We start from the raw sequence: 20,232 nt of genomic DNA, 5'->3' as shown, positions 1-20,232 counted from the left end.
CTTAACATCCCACTTGTCAATGCTGCAGGGGAATATAAACATCTGCACCCTTCTGGCTGTATCACCAAATGTTTGGGGTGTGGGTAGTTTCTTGAGCACATCACCTCTTGGGATGACTCCTTCATCATTATCTTTAAATGTAAAGATGGGCTTTCCATCCACAGACTTCTTACAACTTTGCCTTAGAAACTTTGCGCTGATGTCTGCACCCTCAACCTTCTCCACCAATCCAACGTAGTTATAGGATTTGGTTTTACCAGCAAAGCTCACAATGACAAAGTCACCAGCAGACAGATCCTTGTCACCATCATCATCATCATCATCATTCTGGACATCTGAACTATCATAATCAGTGGTGTCGTTAAGTGGAATGGAGATGTCACTCTCTTCTGAGCTACTGTAGACAGTCACTTTCATTTTATAAGTGCGTGGCATGATGGGTTTTGGTCTAAAATAAAAAATGTCACATAGTTTAAGTGCAAAAACGTAAGAGAACAATTACAAATTAATAATATGTTGAAAATAATCACAAGTGGGAGTGAGTTGTGCCACTGGCACAACTTAACCCAGGCCCTTTGGCACAATTCACTCCAGACCCACAAGTTTGAAAAACTAGCATGATCCAGCAGTTAAGAGCTAACATCATGATAACTCTATAGACTCATTGTGTAGCCTGCTAAAGCACTGAAACATGTGTGAAATGTCTTCAAACTTGTCTATAATTGATCAGACACTACAATCAAAAAACCATAATCATAGACATTTTAATTTGAAAGGAAAAAAACAGTTTTTGAGCTAAAATGTGTTTACCTCTCATGTCATGTGTCTCTCTTCTTTGGAGGATGAGTACGGATGGCTTTTCAAAATGTGGTCACATGACAAATTTCTTCTATGGTTTGCCAGAAACAAGGGGTGGATCTACTTCCCCCCTTGCACAAGTCACCCCACTCTCCCCTACTAGCGACTAACTGACAACGTCAATTAGTTACGTTGTAGCGAGAACAAAAAAACGTTAACTTTTCCGGTTGTGACAACGTAACTGACAACGTTGCTGTTACCTAATTTCGATCGCCAGATAACGTGGTAACAACATTGTGATAACGGAATTTTGTTAGCTGGGTTTAGCATGCACTTTTTCCACGCTTGAATCTATTTTTTTCTACGATTGAATTTAGTTTTTTCATTCTATGAAATATTTCAGTTACGTCAATACATTTGAGTTCAATTTGGTTCCATAATTAAATGTCATGTATGAATATTGTCACTACGCTGCGCATTAATAAATAGGCCCTATTGTAGACAATATCAACATTGTAAGCAAAACATTATGATATGTCCCATTGACCTTATTTGATATGGCGATATGTTTAGGCTACTAGGTTAAAGTGGCAATAATTGTGATCGGACTAAAATGTGACTACAACATAAGGGCATTTTATTGACTAAAATGTCTCACTCTTTTCGTAATTTAGACAATAACTAGATTAAATCATTATTCAAATTTGTCTAAAACTGAAAGATATTGTAGTTAAAATTATTACAATTAGACATCAAAAAACAGGTGCCAAAATGGTTTGTGTTCAGTTGCACTGGGCACAACTGGCACATTTGAGAATTTAAGACTATTCCCTTTTTCCATGTGAATGTTGCCCAACCCTATTAGCAATAACAGTATGACATTTAATTCACTTTTTTGCTGGATAGCATCAGCGACATTTAAAAGTGAAAGGGATTCACGAAGCTTGTGTGTAACAGGGCTTAGCAAATGAATGCAACATCACGAAAACATGACATTCTGGACCAAAAAAATATTAACATACATTTGGTAAAGTTATGTAGAAGGACTATCGGCTGGCCTCGAAGAGATTCTGGCAAACCGTCCGGCGCCTCAGGAGAGGGAAACAGTGCCCTACCAACGCTGTAGAGGTGGGCAGCTGTTGGCCTCAACTGGGGATGTCGTCGGGCGGTGGAAGGAGTACTTCAAGGATCTCCTCAATCCCGCCGTCACGTCTTCCATTGAGGAAGCAGAGGCTTAGGGCTCAGAGGTGGACTCATCCATCACCCGGGCTGAAGTCACTGAGGTAGTCAAGAAACTCCTCGGTGGCAAGGCACCGGGGGTGGATGAGATCCGCCCTGAATACCTCAAGTCTCTGGATGTTGTGGGGCTGTCTTGGTTGACACGCCTCTGCAGCATCGCGTGGTGGTCGGGGACAGTGCCTCTGGGATGGCAGACCGGGGTGGTGGTCCCTCTTTTTAAGAAGGGGGACCGGAGGGTGTGTTCCAACCACAGGGGGATCACACTTCTCAGCCTCCCCGGGAAAGTCTATGCCAAGGTACTGGAGAGGAGAATACGGCCGATAGTAGAACCTCAGATTCAGGAGGAACAGTGTGGTTTTCGTCCGGGCCGTGGAACACTGGACCAGCTCTATACCCTCTACGGGGTTCATGGGAGTTCGCTCAACCAATCCAAATGTGTTTTGTGGATTTGGAGAAGGCATTTGACTGTGTCCCTCACGGTATCCTGTGGAGCGTGCTTCGGGAGTATGGGGTCCTGGGTCCTTTGCTAAGGGATGTCAGGTCCCTGTACGACCGAAGCAAGAGCTTGGTTCGCGTTGCCGGAAGTAAGTCAGACTTGTACCCAGTGCATGTTGGACTCCGGCAGAGCTATCCTTTGTCGCCGGTTCTGTTCGTAATTTTTATGAACAGAATTTCTAGGCGCAGCCAGGGGCCATAGGGTGTCAGGTTTGGGGACCACACGATTTAGTTTCTGCTCTTTGCGGATGATGTTGTCGTGTTGGCCACTTCAAACCAGGACCTTCAGCATGCACTGGGACGGTTTGCAGCTGAGTGTGAAGCGGTTGGGATGAAAATCAGTACCTCCAAATCCGAGGCCATGATCCTCAGTCGGAAAAGGGTGGCTTGCCCACTTCAGGTTGGTGGAGAGTTCCTGCCTCAAGTGGAGGAGTTTAAGTGTCTAGGGGTCTTGTTCACGAGTGAGGGAAGGATGAATTGGAGATTGACAGACGGATCGGTGCAGCTTCTGCAGTAATGCGGTCGATGTATCAGTCTGTCGTGGTGAAGAAAGTGAGCTTTCTCCACAGGGTGGCTGGGCGATCCCTTAGAGAAGCTTGGTCACCCGGGAGGAGCTCAGAGTAGAGCCGCTGCTCCTCCACATCGAGAGGGGTCAGCTGAGGTGACTTGGGCATCTGTTCCGGATGTCTTCCCAAGAAGGTGTTCCGGGCCCGTCCCACCGGGAGGAGACCCCGGGGAAGACCTAGGACACACTGGAGGGACCATGTCTCCCAGCTGGCCTGGGAACGCGTCGGTGTCTCCCCGGAAGAGCTAGAGGAAGTGTCTAGGGAGTTTGCATCATTAGTGACAGACATTACTAAAGGAAATGTGTTACGCTCTCAAGCAATTTGCCCAGATTCAGATGAAGTTTTTTGAATAATGTTTTATTGAGTTTAACATGTCAGACACCCAGAGTTATAATCAAATAGCTTACAGAGTTGCCTTTTGCAATTTTCCTTCACTTTCACTACATGACAGAAATTCACATTTGAAAAATGCAGACAAGACCACCAGAAGTCAACAAAGCAATGTACATATCAATCAACTAAGAAAATAGAAATGATTTGCCATCGCCCCTAAATATGATTTCAAAAATAACAGGATGATTGTACTCCTACCACAAATCTCAGTTCACCTATATCAGAAATATAAGTATTGCACATGAGTAGCACCTGTCTAGTGGCACTTCAAAGCAGTTTAAGTCAATTCCCAGAAAGGCACTCAATGCATGGTCCACTGCGTACAAAATATAATACTCATGAACTTGTACTCATAAAGAAGACTGTAAACATATTGGGCCCAAACATAGAGTACAAAGGAACTACACAGTCAACATCTGAAATGGCACCCTAAACTTGACCACAACCTTGTCGGTGAAAAGTACCAGCAAAGAAAGTACCAGCATAAAAGGAAATATGAAAAAGAAATGCTCAGTCTCCAATGCCCGGCATGGCCTTTTTACCATGGATGAGGAAGCAGTCGGTTGACATGACTAGCTTAACCACAGTGAATGCAATACCTTTTCATGGGCAGTGCAGCCTAGCCTTTACAAGTCTGCTAATACTGGTCACAAAGAGTTTCAACATTTATTGAGCCAAAGCATAAGTGCACTAATAGACCCCTGGCTATATTCTGTGATTGAAGCAAATTGACACCTTGGGATATTAAATTAAATTCTACCATGTTCCCATTAAAGAATGTGTTCAAGCTTTGGCCTTGTTCACCTTTCAAACTCTGTCACACGTTCCATCAAATCTTCCGAGGGGAAAAATTAGTGCAATATGAAAGGAATAAGGTGGTGTTTTGGACAAAAAGGCAGAGTTTGAGCTATCGCTGGCTGCGCTCCTGTTTGAAAGCCACAGTGAACTTCCATGCTTCGATGTACTGAGCCAGGCTGATCTCTTCGGGGAAGAACTCATCCACATCATGGGGAACATCCATGTCTTTTCGTTCCATGTATGACACTAGGGTGTCTTTTAGGCTGAAGGAAAACGGAGGAGAGGATCAAAGGAGTGAGTATCTGTTTTAAGTGTGAACGTTTTCAGACAAGCATTTGATTCAGACTAAGCATTTGTTAATTTTCATTAAACATGCCTCACTGCATGAGGGCCCTCTAAAGCACAAAGCCACCAACAACAGAAACAACAGTGATGTCAAACTTAAAAGAAACACTAGCGCCATTACCGATATGCCAATCTCTGAACCAAATCTCTATTTGCACTTAATGGTCCTCATTTCATGAAACGTGCATACAATCAAATTTGATCTTAAAATGAACGTATGATAATTTCACAGACAGAGCTGGAATTCATCAATATTATCTTTGTCGTATCCTTATGATCAAACTCACATCTGGTTGGAGACCAACGTCAAACAATAAGATAATGCTTGATTCGCAATAAGACCATCATTATCACGAAAAACAACAATCGTAACAGCCTCAGTAACCACAATTAGAATAATAGTTAATATAAAATAAGATGACAAAGAATTTAACAAACAAACGTACCAAAATATTAAATATTGTATCACTCCCGTGGGCTATTATTGTATTATTTATCTCTTATTTATCTCTCTTATTTATCCCTCTTATTTCTGTTGTTCATACATTTGTGAGGTTTGAAATGCCTTTGTGTGTGTAACGCGCTAGACAAATAAAGTAGCTTTGCCTTTCTATTCCTAAGTCACTCAGGCCGTATCGACATACTTGGAGATCATAAATGGTCGTTATATTTTCGGTGGCCGGCATCTTGATTAGCTAAAAGGTCTTAAATTGACTAGTAAGAGGAAAAAATAAACCAGTGGTTCTGGGTCGACCCTAACAATGGCATAGGTTGCTCTTTTAAAGGACTTTAGCTCTGGGCTGAGACGCAAGTGTGTTCCGTAACTGCACTGATTTCATCAAGGAGAATTATGGTTAATTAGTCGTTTCAGGATATAAATTATGTTGAAATCTGCCAATTCATAGGCTGCTGATCGCCACACCTGCATAAATTACATGTGTGTCATATGCAAATAAAGACAGGTGCCGGGCATTCTCATGTCCACAGCTTTATCTGTTTTATCAATCTGCGCTGACATCTACGCTCATTTTGACCAGGTGCGACAGTTTCATGAATCACACATCTTTTCTGAGAAGGTTTCATGAATGAGGGTCAATGTCTGTAGTTAAAGGTTCGATCATTGCCGGTTTGCTAGCATCCCATAGGCTTACCCCCAGTTAGGCCTGTAGGTGTCAGGGGCATGGGGGTTCTTCAGGACCAGCAGGAGGAACTCGTGCATCTCCAGTAGGAAGGAGTCAGCGCTGCTCTTGGTGAAGAAAGCAGTGAGCAGCCTCCGCTCTTCGTCACCAAGGGGCTCCTTGTACGCCTCGGAAATCCCCACGAAAGGGTCCTGAGGATGAGAAGGGTTAGTGATGAATACACTGATAGATACACACCAAGTTAAAAAATGACATTACGATCATCTGCTATTCATATCTTTTTATGTTAGTGTAACTTCAGGTAGACTAGCTGAACTGTAAAAGTTAGCATTACTTAAGGTATTCAAGCCCATCGCACCAACACAAACAGCAATCAAACAACTTAGAATGAAGGCGGTGAATGGGGTGTTGTGTGGTCTTACCCTCTTGAGGCGCAGCATTGTTTGAGACTTGAGTGAGGTGAGGAGTTGCCAGAGGGCTACACTGTGCTTCAGACTACACGTGCTCAGAGCCTGCGTGAGGGCAACAACAAAGCTGCTTAAAACATTAGGAAATCAACCGTAATGTCACTTTTTGTGAACTAAGCCTTCGTTGAATTATACTTCAAATATATTCCAGTTATAGTAACTATGCCCTAGTCAATGGAGAAGCTATAAGAAAAGTCTGCTATATAAAATAGTACCAATTTGTATTTTATCCCCCAAAATGCTGATGGCAACACAACATTAAATTAAGTCACTCTGTTTACCTTAAAAGTTTAAATCTTTCTGTAAGAAAACCAAAGGTGTTACTTTAATTTCACCTGGAGCAGAGTTACAGTAGATAAAAGGAGAGATGACAGTCATGCTTTCAGAAGCCAAGAGAAAAAGCAAAGTGCAGAAGATAAGCTTTGTGCTGTTGTTACACAAAGCCAGTTCATTGGCTGCAGACGGAGGAGGGGGCTGACCTTGAGGATGTGTGGGGCAGTCTGGTCTCCCATCTGCAGCACGTCCTCCAGGTAGCGCTCCAGCTGCAGCTGGGGGGAGCCGCCAGTCATGGCCAGGAAGCCCAGAGCCACTTCCACTGTGGAGAGCGCCTCGCACACCTCGCTGTACGCCTGCAGCTCCCCAGCCAGCGCTGACAGGGTCAGGATGGGCAGGGGCTCCTAGAGGGAGATGCGAAATGTCACATACAATGGGAAAGGACAAAAGCATCGAGCAGCTATAGAGTCACCTCAAGCTCGTCAGAGGGCGGTGTTCCAAAACTGGGTACATTGAACTAATCCCAGATTGCCCCTTTACAAATCACACTCTACAACAAGAAGGAAAACATACTGTTACTTACTTGAGGGACCTTTCCTTTCACGTCCTTGAGGATATTTTCATAATTGCGGTCCTGTCTGTTCACCAATGTTGGGATTCCCTGTAAAACGAGGCCAGTGAAAAAATATAAAAAAAGACCCACTTTAAATTAATAAACACTCATATTTGGTTGTTCATCCTTTGTGACAAATTACTTCAAAAAAATAAGGAATCAAAAACAAACACTGACGTTGAGGGTGATGAGGGGCTTGCCCTGCAGGAAGCGGGCCAGGATCTGCTGCTGGATCTTGGGCAGGTCGTACTCGTGCAAGGTCTCCTGGCCGCGCTCCACACTGTACTGGCAGTTGGACAGCACCAGGGGCAGCACGTCCCGCTCCAGCTCGTAGTGGATCACGTGCAGGTCGCTCAAGTCCGCCGGGCTAACGGTGTAACTGAGCAGGAGGGAGCAAGGGAATGTGTGATTCTCATGGATTGGTGGGTAAGGGACAGTGGAGCTAGGGATAAACTAGGTGAGGCATATTCATGATCTGAAAATTGTAAAACAAGAAATAATGTGTAGGGCTTTTAATGGCGCCGAGGTAAAGTCATTGCCTCACAGTACAGCCATGTCATTACGGCCAGTTAAGAATCCCTCTGGGATTAGCTGCAACAAGGCAAGGCCATAACAACTACTGTTGGCTCATGCTTTCTATCAGTCCCCTTTCTTTACGTCCCAGTGGAACAGTGTAAAAGACATGTATTTGTCAGTCATACTAATCTTTTAAGATTGAAACCCCATCCATATGATCTCATTTCCTAAAAGAAAACAGATTTAAAAAAAAGAGTAGTCCCTATTTGGAGATGCTTGATACTTACTGCCCCAGATAAATGACAGCAGCCTCACCTGGTCTCCTCGCCGGTGTGCTTGTCCACACAGTAGACCAGGTCGTTGTGCAGCGCAATGAGGTAGCTGACCAGCGCCGTTGAGCACAGGCCAGGACCCTGTCGCCGCGGCAGCAGAACAAGGAAGTCACTGGTCGGGTCCAGGTCCTCCCGGCAGAACTCACCCGGGATTTTAATTTCACCTGGAGCAGAGGTGAAACCCAGATTTTAGTCACACAATTGCTTAAAATCAAAGTTTGGAAAACAAATACCTGATTTGCCCATGACAGGCACTTCGTAACACCACACCACTACCAGTTATCCTCATAATATACATGTTCTCGTGCAGTACTATCTCCGCTCGTACCATTGGTTGCGAGGGAGACACGAAGTTGATTCCACGTCGTCAGGAAGATTTTGATCCGTTTCTCATACCAGGCTGTGAGGGAGGCTATCAAATAAAACAGCTGTTAGCCAACTCTGTAAAACACATTCTAATAACCCGAAACAGTCTGCCTCCTGTTGAATGTAACCAATACTAAACACAGGATACAATAAATGGGCTTGAATACCTGAATTATATTGTCCTGGAATGTGTTTTTTTAAGCATAACCTGGATTGGATTAGAGAATTGCTTAAATTCTATTCTTCAGAAATTGTTGTGGGAAGGTTACACATATTGCATACTCCCTTCAGATTATGGGAAATTTCCAACTGGGACTTTTGAAAGAAAGCAGGTAATTTATTGTAAATTCCTATTTTGCAACCCTAAACCTGTCTACTACACTACAGGCTCGGCTAAAGTGACACAAGTAGTCACCTGCTCCTTCCTATTACGCCAAAGACACACACAGGATTTCCAAAGTAGAGTTGAAGCTAGTACCTGCTTTCTGACTTTGAATGAACTCTGCAATAGAACCGCAGGTGAGCTCGCCCACATTCTGAAACCTCTTCACTAGATCTCTCTGTAATTCCAGGATGTCAGGAAGGAACTTCACCAACCTCAGCTCTGCCTCCTGTTGAATGTAACCAATACTAAACATAGGATACAATAAAACAATCGCTGGCCAAACATAGCCAATCACGGAATAGAATGGAAGTCTGAGCAACATTGGGAAAGTTAACATGACTATAAACTATAAATCAGCGATTGACTACATATAACTCATATGCTATGAATCATAGCATTAGATTAACCACAAACCAGTTACAAACAGTCGTTTCGGTTGTAAGACGCTCCATACCTTCTGCAGGAAGCGCCAGAGCACAGGGAGGTTGTCCTTGCCATCATGCTGCTCCACAATGTGGGTGAGACTGAGCAGGGACACTCGTTCCCGGCAGTTCCACACAACCGAGCCGTGGATCGGAGACTTCGAGGGCAGGGTGGTCAGGAAGAGGTACGGGTCCCCAAACACCAGCCTTGTCACCAGGTTGGCAGAGACCCGCGAGTCAGCCCGGATGAAGGCGTTCATTTCATTCAGGCGCCTATCTAGGTGCTGGAGATGGGATAGGAGGGGAGGGAGAAGGGTGAGAAAGAAGGGTGAGAGAGGCGGTGGAGCCCAAACCAGAGTCACCCCTACCGGCTCGGGAATGAGCAGCAGACAAAACTCAGAGGGTGACTTTCCGGGAGCAGCGAGGAGATCAATGAACCGATCAACCACGGGACACACTTGAGGCTTCAAGGATGCACTTCATGTTTGACTTATCCTGGACGCAATTGGCCGGTCCTACGCAGGGCCCGACTCCTCTGACCCCCAAGGACCCGCTCCCTCCCCAAGTGGGGTGTGGTGGCGGGTCTCCTGCTCCTCCCTCTCTCGCGGGAGATTTAGAGGACGACCACTCCTCTGCCGCTTCCCTCCACCCGCCCCCTCTCCGCGTGGAGTTTGCAGGCATGACCGATTCAGCTGGCCCTTCTGACATGTCCTTCGGCTCCTGGGCTGAGCGCCGCACAATAATTTGGTGACGAAACCAAAATAAGAGCTTTATGGTCTCAACCATAAGCGCTATGTTTGGAGAGGGGTCAAGAAGCCCTATAGTGAACTGAATTCCATCCCCACTGTGAAGGATGGTGGTGGCTGACTGATGTTTTGGGGGTGTGTGAGCTCTAAAGGCAAGGGGACATTTTGTGAAAATTGATGGCAAGATGAATGCAGTATGTTATCAGGAAATATTGAGAGACAATTTGCATTATTCTGTACAAAAGCTGCGGATGGGATGCCCTTGGACTTTCCAGCACGACAATGACCCTAAGCACAAGGCCGAGTTGACCCTCCAGTGGTTACAGCAGAAAAAGGTGAAGGTTCTGGAGTGGCCGTAACAGTCTCCTGACCTTAAAATCATCAAGCCACTCAGGGGAGATCTCAAACGTAGAGTTCATGCAAGACGACCAAAGACTTTGCATGACCTGGAGGCATTTTGCCAAGACAAATAAGCAGCTATACCACCTACAAGAATTTGGGTTCTCATTGACAACTTAAACAAGTCATTGATGCTAAAGGGGGCAATACACAGTATCAAGAACTAAGGGTATGCAGACTTTTGAACAGGGGTCAGATCATTTTTTTCTTTGTTGCCATGTTTTGTTTTATGATTGTACCATTCTGTTATGACCTACATTTAAATGTGAATCCCATAAGAAATAAAATATGTGTTTTGCCTGCTCACTCGTGTTTGCTTTACAAATGGTGCATATTTTACTAATTCTCGCAAACTTTAGAGCACAACTGTAGGTACCTTCAGCTGAGCAGTGATGACGTCATTGCAAAGGGCGGTCTCCCAGCCATTTCGGACCTCTTTGGTAGGAAGATTGTCATAGGGAACAGCAGGACCTGCAGGGAGAGTCAGATTAAAGTGAGGGTAATATCAACACAGGTAATATCATTGACAAACAATGCTTTAACAAGCTAGGGACAGTTTGGAACGGTTCCATTTTAGATTGGCCCGGTTATCCCATTTTGGAATTAGTTTTTAGTCGGTGTGGGAATGATGTTTGGGCAGTGCAGCGGGAACGAGGCGGGAAAGCGTTCCTGTACCCCTACCCAGGTGGGCTGCCTCAAGAAGGCTGCCGATGACAAGGTGGACGGCATTGACTGTGTTGTCTGCCCCCTTCCCCAGAGACCTGGTCACGTGCTCCATATCCTTCATCAGGTGGGCCAACAGGAAGGCACCGGGGTCGGGCACCCGGGGCCTGATGATGGCACCGATGAGCTAGAGGGAGGGGGGGGAAGTGGGTGGGGGGTGGGAGAGACGCAGGTAGAGATTAGCGGGAAGCTAAATCTGCCCGTCCGTCCATCCACATGCCCACATCCTGGTGTTTTCTCTGGTGTACCAACCTGTGGTTGACTGCTGGCCCCTAGCACCATGGCCATGTGTGTAAGAAGGCGCACCAGGTTAAAGGGCAGGGGGGACATGTTCTTGGTGTCCTGCATGTCCGGGTTGTCCCTGCGTTTGTGATCTCCCAAGATGTGGCCGGTCTGGGTGCGGTCACCCCTGTAGAGAGGGGCAAAAAATTTACGGTTGTTGGATTCCTTTCTCCAGTACTGTCAAGACAAACCTGGTTCAAATAGCATTGGTTGAGCCAGGTCCACCCCGCTCAGACCCTTATGAATGTTATGGTGTAACGTCCATAGTGTGCTCCCACTCACTGGATCGGAATGGCTCGGAAACCTTTGACGGCGACGTGGTCGTCCCCTCCAATGACCATGCCACAGTCAGGGCAGCGGCTCCTCTCCATAGGCTGGCCACACTGAGAGGAGGAAACGAGAAAGACAGAGACAGAGAGAGAGGGAGAAGTTGAAAGAGGGGTGCTTAGAAAGATAATTTCTCAGTTGAAAGATGCTGAGAAACGAATGATGCGTAACTGGCAGGGTAGGAATTTAACACCCGCTACCCGCCAAATGCGGGAATATTTTTGCTATGGCACACATTTTAATGATATATACAGTGAGGGATTTTTTTTTTTTTTTCTCCTGCAGATTTTTGTGTGATTTGACCACTGACAAAGAAATGATCAGTCTATAATTTTAATGGTAGGTTTATTTTTTACAGTGAGAGAACAAGCGTGCCGCACAAGCCCTGAAAAGTGAAGCCAAAACGTCTCGATCGCCCCCTGGTGAGTGGTCCCAGTATAGGTCATAAACCCCGCCCTCCCCATGTTATTCAATGGGACGCGAGACCAACTAAACAATTAAATTACCCTTCAAATATATTTTTTCCGAAGCTGGTTTCTGTCATTTACTGTAGTTTGTATCACGCTAATGTAAATTCAAGAGTTTGTTTTTAAAATAAGTTGGTTTTTAGTTAGTTATTTAATGCTCTAAAAACGGTGGTGTGACGTCGTGATTCACAGCTGTGATTGACAGCTATCTGAGCCGAGGAGCCACTGAATCTTCGGAGGACTGAGGAGATTGGAACTTTACATTTAATCTCTAAATTTCTATAATTGATATAATTTCACACGGACATCATGGGTTGTTCTGCAGTACATTGTGCTAACCGATCTGGCATTTCCAATCGATCTTAGAATTTTTTCCGGTAAGTTAAATTTATAAGCTATTTAATTAGTAAATAAATGTAATGGGCTAGCTAACGTTAGCTAAAAGACAACAAGCCTCGTTAATAGCCATGTTAATAGCTAGCAGGTGATTGTTAGCTAGAAGTTACCAATTATTTTTGTATTAGGCCTATTCTAAATTAAGGTTAAACATGATGTAAGTTAGGCTATAACATATCGTCTAGGTTTAACAAGCAAAGGTTGTACTGTACTTGGACTTGCGATTGATTACGGTATGCGCATTCTGCGAGGGAGAGTGAGGGCGGAGCACAGGGGTGGGGCCGTTGATTTCGCGGCTTTACGGCTTTACTTCCTTCTCGCTACTGCGCATAACTACTGCGCAGAACTGGTCCCAAGATCGCTATCTGCGCAGACGCAAGTCCAAGATGTCAGCGCCCGTATCAGGACACTGGTGGCTTCATTTTTCACCAATGGAAAAGAGCGAAAGGGCGTCATCCATTATTTATACAGTCTATGTGAGAGAATACAAATATATAAACAAATGTTTAGTTGTTATGTTTATAAATGTATGTTTATATAACGCATGTTATAAATTGATTTGCATTTTAATGAGTGAAATAATATTTTATCCCCTCTCAATCAGAAGGATCAGAATGTAACATGCTGAGATTAGGAACACCCTCTTAAAGGGAGTGCTCCTAATCTCAGTTTGTTACCTGTATAAAAGACACCTGTCCACAGAAGCAATCAATCAAATTCCAAACTCTCCACCATGGCCAAGACCAAAGAGCTGTCCAAGGATGTCAGGGACAAGACTGTAGACCTACACAAGGCTGGAATGGGCTACAAGACCATCGGCAAGGTGCTAGGTGAGAAGGTGATAACAGTTGGTGTGATTTTTCACAAATGGAAGAAACACAAATGAACTGTCAATCTCCCCCGATCTGGGGCTCCATGCAAGATCTCAACTCTTGGAGTTGCAATGATCATGAGAACGGTGAGGAATCAGCTTAGAACTACATGGGAGGATCTTGTCAATGATCTCAAGGCAGCTGGGACCATAGTCAACAAGAAAACCATTGGTAACACACTACGCCATGAAGGATAGAAATCCTGCAACACCCACAAGGTCCCCTGCTCAAAAAGCACATGTACAGGCCCATCTGAAGTTTGCCACTGAATGTCTGAATGATTCAGAGGAGAACTGACTGAAAGTGTTGTGGTCAATTGAAACCAAAATCATCAACTCAACTCACTGTGTTTGGAGGAGGAGGAATGCTGCCTATGACTCCAAGAACACCATCCCCACCGTCAAACATGGAGGTGGAAACATTATGCTTTGGGGGTGTTTTTCTGCTAAGAGGACAGGACAACTTCACTGCATCAAAGGGACGATGGACGGGGCCAGGTACTGTCAAATCTTGGGTGAGAACCTCCTTCCCTCAGCCAGGGCATTGAAAATGGGTCATGGATGGGTATTCCAGCATGACAATGACCCAAAACACAGAGCCAAGGCAACAAAGGAGTAGCTCAAAAAGAAGCACATTAAGGTCCTGGAGTGGCCAAGCCAGTCTCCAGACCTTAGTCCCATATAAAATATGTGGAGGTTGCCAAACATCAGGCTTGAAACCTTAATGACTTGGAGAACATCTGCAAAGAGGAATGGGACAAAATCCCTCCTGAGATGTGTGCAAACCTGGAGGCCAACTACAAGAAACATCTGACCTCTGTGATTGCCAACAAGGGTTTTGCCACCAAGTACTAAGTCAAGTTTTGCAGAGGTGTCGAATACTTATTTCACTAATTAAAATGCAAATCAATTTTTAACATTTTTGACATGCGTTTTTCTATACACACACAAATATTTGACATATGTGACAACACTGAGGAAATGACACTTTGCTACAATGTAAAGTAGTGAGTGTACAGCTTGTATAACAGTGTAAATTTGCTGTCCCCTCAAAATAACTCAACACAGCCATTAATGTCTAATACATACAGGTGTATGTACATACACACACGCACACATACATACATATTTTCAGGTGAAAATGTGTCTGGTAAAAGACACAAATTTACTTCCACTGCCACATTGGAAGTACATTTCCTACCCTGGTAACAGCATTTATAATCCACCTTAAACAACATACCTCACCGATTGTGCACGGATGATTGTTGGGACAAGCTGTGGAAAAGCAGAAGAAAACAGTGATTTATTTCAGTCAATAAAAGATTTAAGAACTACATATACATGTACTTTCTGCTCGTTCTTGTTCACTGAGCTAGTTGCTATACTTACAGTACCACTGAACATGCCCCATAGCTTGGTTTGCCACTGCCAGCATGTCCTCAGGCATGGTGGGGAGGAAAGCTTCCTGCGGACAGAAGAGCAATAAGAGCAAGGAAAATATACAATTTTAACTATTAAAAGACAATGGAAATACATGCTTTCACACAGTATGCTTGTTATCAACAAGAAAAATAAACAGCACTACCACCACCCTGAAAATAAGACAGAGGACTTCTTTCTGATTTTAACAACTATTTCTTAGCTGTTGTGATCGTATCAATCAACACATGATGGTCTCTTTGCACACACTAAGGATAAAGCCACAGAGAGCTACAGAGGCCTCGAATGGGCTGCCTGTTTTAGCATAGGTATGACTTTTAAGGCATTCAACCATTTCAATGTAGTCAACTTGATACTTGGAATGACTTCCAACTTTGTTGGCCGATCCAGCCTGATGTCCCTGTTCAACCAGGTCATCAGTAGGGATAGGCCAATCGAAGAAAAAGTAGCAGCACTTCAGAATGGAGAACTCGCTTCCACACATTAATGATGGGAACTGTATAGGGCTTTATATGAAGCAACACAACCGACAATGTGCCGGCACTGACTTCCTCTGCATGGGGATGTGTGCTATTTGGTGTACCCACCTGCATGGGGATGTGTGCTATTTGGTGTACCCACCTGCATGGGGATGTGTGCTATTTGGTGTACCCACCTGCATGGGAATGTGTGCTATTTGGTGTACCCACCTGCATGGGGATGTGTGCTATTTGGTGTACCCACCAGCATGGGGATGTGTGCTATTTGGTGTACCCACCAGCATGGGGATGTGTGCTATTTGGTGTACCCACCAGCATGGGGATGTGTGCTATTTGGTGTACCCACCAGCATGGGAATGTGTGCTATTTGGTGTACCCACCTGCATGGGAATGTGTGCTATTTGGTGTACCCACCTGCATGGGGATGTGTGCTATTTGGTGTACCCACCAGCATGGGAATGTGTGCTATTTGGTGTACCCACCTGCATGGGGATGTGTGCTATTTGGTGTACCCACCTGCATGGGGATGTGTGCTATTTGGTGTACCCACCTGCATGGTGATGTGTGCTATTTGGTGTACCCACCTGCAAGGGGATGTGTGCTATTTGGTGTACCCACCTGCATGTTCGCAGGGGCCAGGGCTAGCTGTTGGAGAGGCGTCAGTAGGCTGTGGTTCCCACAGAGCAGCACTGCAGCCAGGTGGATGCTCAGTTCAATCACCACACACTGGGCCCCAGGGGTGTCTCGCCGGACCTCTAGAGGACCCAGCCGGTTGGCCACCAGGGCCTCAGCGAAGGCCTTCACCTCTGGGCTGATAAGCACCCTGGAGGCCTGAATGAACGCCACCAGGGCCTGGCATTGCTTGGGGAAGAGGGGGTCAAATATATTTAGTGAAAACCGAGAAGTAGATAGTAAAGGTAGATTAACATGTCTTATACCATGGCATTGTTAAATACTAATTGCTGATTGGCTTGAAGGGCATTCTAGAAGGGGATTCTGGAGTTGTATATGAGAGATTTTTTGTATCTATAGCTAACCATAAAACATCTTAATTGAACACTCCTCGCATCATCTCTCGTTTTCTGTTGAAAACTCATTGGATGAGAAAGCCAGAGGTCCCTCACATTGAGGTTGAATCACATTGAGGATCTGTGTAGAGGCAGGTAACGTATATGAAATAGTGAACTTTGACAGACAAGGGATGCATCCCGATAATACCAATGTCTTTTAAAGCCTTCACTTACTACTTCCACCAATCCATTTTAAAAGCAATGGATTGGTGGAGGCATGGGCTGATGGGAGCTTCCAGAAAACAAGATGGCCAACTCTGATTTTCCCAGCGTTTTATTTTGTTCCGGCACCAGAAAATCCACAGGGTCCGAATGGGAATAAAAAAAATGTACAGTGGGGAGAACAAGTATCTGATAACCTGCAAAATCTTCAGTGTTTCCCACACACAAAGCATGTAGAAGTCTGGAATTTTTATCATAGGTACTCTGTGAGTGATGGAATCTAATAATTTTCTAATAATTGCTCCAACAGTTGTTGCCTTCTCACCAAGCTGCTTGCCTATTGTCCTGTAGCCCATCACAGCCTCGTGCAAGTCTACAATTTTATCTCTGATGTCCTTACACAGCTCTCTGGTCTTGGCCATTCTGGAGAGGTTGGAGTCTCTCTGTTTGATTGAGTGTGTGGACAGATGTCTTTTATACAGGTAACGAGTCCAAACAGGTGCAGTTAATACAGGTAATGAGTGGAGAACAGGAGGGCTTCTTAAAGAAAAACTAACAGGTCTATGAGAGGAATTCTTACTGGTTGGTAGGTGATCAAATACTTATGTCATGCAATAAAATGAAAATTAATTATTTAAAAATCATAATGTGATTTTCTGGATTTTTGTTTTAGATTCCGTCTCTCACAGTTCAAGTGTACCTATGATAAAACAATTTACTTCTACATGCTTTGTAAGTAGGAAAACCTGCAAAATCGGCAGTGTATCAAATACTTGTTCTCCCCACTGTATATACTTTTACCCAAACTCAGATTAAGATGTTCAATACCACCAGCTTTTGCTAGACCCCTAGTTCTTTTATTAAGTCATTTCCTTTAAATCACTGAAGGAAAATCAACAGCGGTTTGCTTTTGGAGGATGGTGACATTTTAACTTCTGTGCATAAGCACTTACCACAGGTTTAGGACGAAAGGCTGATCTGTAGAGAGAGGTGACTTCTCTAAACAAGGCCAGGAGCAGGAAGACTGCCCTTCTCTGCAGAGAACATTTACAGCTCTACACAGACACACACACACACACAAATTAATATACAAAATAAAATAAAAACTGCCCAATAGCTTTTTCATTAAAGTAGATCTAGGCCAATACCTCACAAGCTTGGTCCAGACCATCCACTTTTCCATCCATCATTGCCTTGGCAACAGCATCTCTGATGGTCTTGTAGTCCTCTCCACATACAAGGAATTGGTCGATCTGACTGCTATTGTCATCCTGAATGTGCGACAGTGCTTATAGAGGTCACATGAGATGAAAACCACTTAGTAGAACTTTCAAAGAAGATTCTGGAAGTGGTTAAATTACCACTCTAACAAACTTCTGAAACAAGAACTGTTAAATCAGAAATACGCTTGGTGAACTTTCCCTATAAAATGTCTAGCTTGGTATTTACATCATATTGTACCCTACTAAAAATTAAGGCCATCATTACCTGCTGCAGAACTTCAATGGGGAACAACCACTGAAAGTCAGTCATTTTCAGTAATTTCTGAACAAACTCCACGCCGTGCTGGCTGCAGATCTTACGGATGAGATAGACCCGGTACCAGTCGTTTTGGCTACGTTTACACAAGTCCTCCACACTGGTCAGGAAGGCTGTGACGTTGTTCGTAGATTCCTCCCGTGTGCCTATTTAACAGTGCTGCGTCACATGACGACACACGATCGATTGACTAATTACAGTGAGTTCAAGTAGAACGCCAAAACGTACCAGTAGCAGTAGCAGCAGCCAGCGTGTCGACCAGCAGGTCTGCAGCCATGTCCAGCCCCATGCGCACCCTGGCCAGCTGCTGCAGGTGCTCTACAGTGGCTGCGTGGTCGGAGCCAGCGTCCGACTGCAGGAAGTCCAACAGGAAGACCCGCTCGTCCCGCAGGCAGGCCCGCTGCTCTGCCACCGTGTGACACTGCATCCGCTCAAACATGGAGTCCTGGAAAGGAGAAGAGTGGACGACGGCGCTGACACGGCATGTCATTTAAAGAGTTTGTTTCATGAAAAGTGCACGTCATTGAATTGCACATGATGAAGAAAACCCTCGGTTTAAATCCAAACAATATATATATAACAAATATTTTTACCCACAGACTTCCCACACTGGAAAAAAGTGTGGCCTCCCCAGAAAACCTCCCCCTTGTCAGCACGCTTCCTCCCCAGAACACCTCCCCCTCTTCAGCCCGCTACCTAAACAGAACACCTCCCCCTCGTCAGCCCGCTACCTCCCCAGAACACCTCCCCCTCTTCAGCCCGCTACCTAAACAGAACACCTCCCCCTCGTCAGCCCGCTACCTCCCAAGAAACACCTCCACCTCTTCAGCCCGCTACCTAAACAGAACACCTCCCCCTCGTCAGCCCGCTACCTAACCAGAACACCTCCCCCTCGTCAGCCCGCTACCTCCCCAGAACACCTCCCCCTCTTCAGCCCGCTACCTAACCAGAACACCTCCCCCTCTTCAGCCCGCTACCTAACCAGAACACCTCCCCCTCTTCAGCCCGCTACCTAACCAGAACACCTCCCCCTCTTCAGCCCGCTACCTAACCAGAACACCTCCCCCTCTTCAGCCCGCTACCTAACCAGAACACCTCCCCTTCGTCAGCCCGCTACCTTCCCAGAACACCTCCCCCTCTTCAGCCCGCTACCTCCCCAGAACACCTCCCCCTCGTCAGCCCGCTACCTCCCCAGAACACCTCCCCCTCGTCAGCCCGCTACCTCCCCAGAACACCTCCCCTTCGCTACCTAACAATAACATCTCACCCTCTGAATGCAACTACCTGCCCAGAACATCTCACCCTATTTATATCGTCAGTTCACAGAATGCTCTTCACTCCACTACCGCCGTGTGGCGGATGAACAAAAGCCAACAAACAAGAGGTGATCTGAACACAATAAATTCCCCCCAAACTACAATTGTCATGATTGGCAATTAACTTTCCTTTCTCTATTAAATCAGGCCCATCCTTCTTCACTGGCTATTTCTCTCATGTATTAGCACATTCTTGAGAACTCCCAATTGCTCAACAATAATTTGTTCTAGAGTATATAGTGTTTTACAGTTGTTTTAAAATAATAAAAAATGGTCATGTATAAAGCATGTGAACAAATTCAAATTCAAACTAAAGTATTTACAAAACAAAAACCCTCAATCAAAGCATTGTTGACATTCGCAAATGCTACGGCCGAATCAATGGGACGTATGGACACCTACTTCCAGGCAGTTAATGTACAGCGAATAAAGTTCGGTTTTGTCCTCCTCCGCCAAGATGTTGCTATGTTCAACTGCCGTCAGGTGCTGTTGCAGGTAGCCTTTGACATCGTCAAAGCTTGAAAACAAACAAACAAGCGAACCAAGAAATGGGAATTAAATACATACAACTATTTAGATATAGTAATATATCAATAAAGAGTAGTCTAGCAGTGCTAGAGAGATAACCACCTGTATTTCAGCAGGAGCTTGAGGACTACCGACCGAACAACTGGGTTTTTGTCCACGGAATCGTCGAAGGGAGAGAGCGCCTTGGTCAGAATCTGACGATTACCTGGTCCAGAGGAAAAGTATTGTGAGGAATAAATAAAGACACGCGCACACAACAAGAGACACACACACACACAGTAACATACCACAAGACATACACACACACACACACACACACACACACTCACACACACTCACA

General features: G+C 45.0%; 1 protein-coding gene across 3 annotated transcripts in view; it reads right to left on the bottom strand.

Moving 5' to 3' along the window:
* Positions 1-3,434: 3,434 nt before the first annotated feature.
* rnf213a (ring finger protein 213a) overlaps positions 3,435-20,232 on the bottom strand; it is a 59,580-nt gene continuing 42,782 nt past the window's right edge. For all 3 annotated transcript variants that reach the window (XM_020051021.2, XM_020051022.2, XM_010874277.4), the window contains exons 45-67: positions 19,995-20,097; positions 19,767-19,881; positions 18,277-18,493; positions 17,998-18,194; positions 17,658-17,780; positions 17,463-17,564; positions 15,896-16,138; positions 14,748-14,823; positions 14,599-14,633; positions 11,580-11,680; positions 11,268-11,424; positions 10,974-11,142; positions 10,669-10,763; positions 9,180-9,431; positions 8,819-8,951; positions 8,303-8,386; positions 7,958-8,138; positions 7,304-7,505; positions 7,097-7,174; positions 6,720-6,917; positions 6,196-6,285; positions 5,786-5,964; positions 3,435-4,552 (exon numbers count right to left, since the gene is read on the bottom strand). In XM_020051021.2, coding sequence (XP_019906580.2) covers positions 4,399-4,552; positions 5,786-5,964; positions 6,196-6,285; positions 6,720-6,917; positions 7,097-7,174; positions 7,304-7,505; positions 7,958-8,138; positions 8,303-8,386; positions 8,819-8,951; positions 9,180-9,431; positions 10,669-10,763; positions 10,974-11,142; positions 11,268-11,424; positions 11,580-11,680; positions 14,599-14,633; positions 14,748-14,823; positions 15,896-16,138; positions 17,463-17,564; positions 17,658-17,780; positions 17,998-18,194; positions 18,277-18,493; positions 19,767-19,881; positions 19,995-20,097 — 3,284 coding nt within the window. In that variant the 3' untranslated portion in view covers positions 3,435-4,398. The remainder of the gene's footprint in view (positions 4,553-5,785; positions 5,965-6,195; positions 6,286-6,719; positions 6,918-7,096; positions 7,175-7,303; positions 7,506-7,957; positions 8,139-8,302; positions 8,387-8,818; positions 8,952-9,179; positions 9,432-10,668; positions 10,764-10,973; positions 11,143-11,267; positions 11,425-11,579; positions 11,681-14,598; positions 14,634-14,747; positions 14,824-15,895; positions 16,139-17,462; positions 17,565-17,657; positions 17,781-17,997; positions 18,195-18,276; positions 18,494-19,766; positions 19,882-19,994; positions 20,098-20,232) is intronic.

The sequence above is a fragment of the Esox lucius genome, chromosome 11 (genome assembly GCF_011004845.1).
Source record: "Esox lucius isolate fEsoLuc1 chromosome 11, fEsoLuc1.pri, whole genome shotgun sequence".
Classification (NCBI taxonomy): domain Eukaryota; kingdom Metazoa; phylum Chordata; class Actinopteri; order Esociformes; family Esocidae; genus Esox; species Esox lucius.
This window is presented reverse-complemented; position numbering and strand designations above follow the sequence as displayed.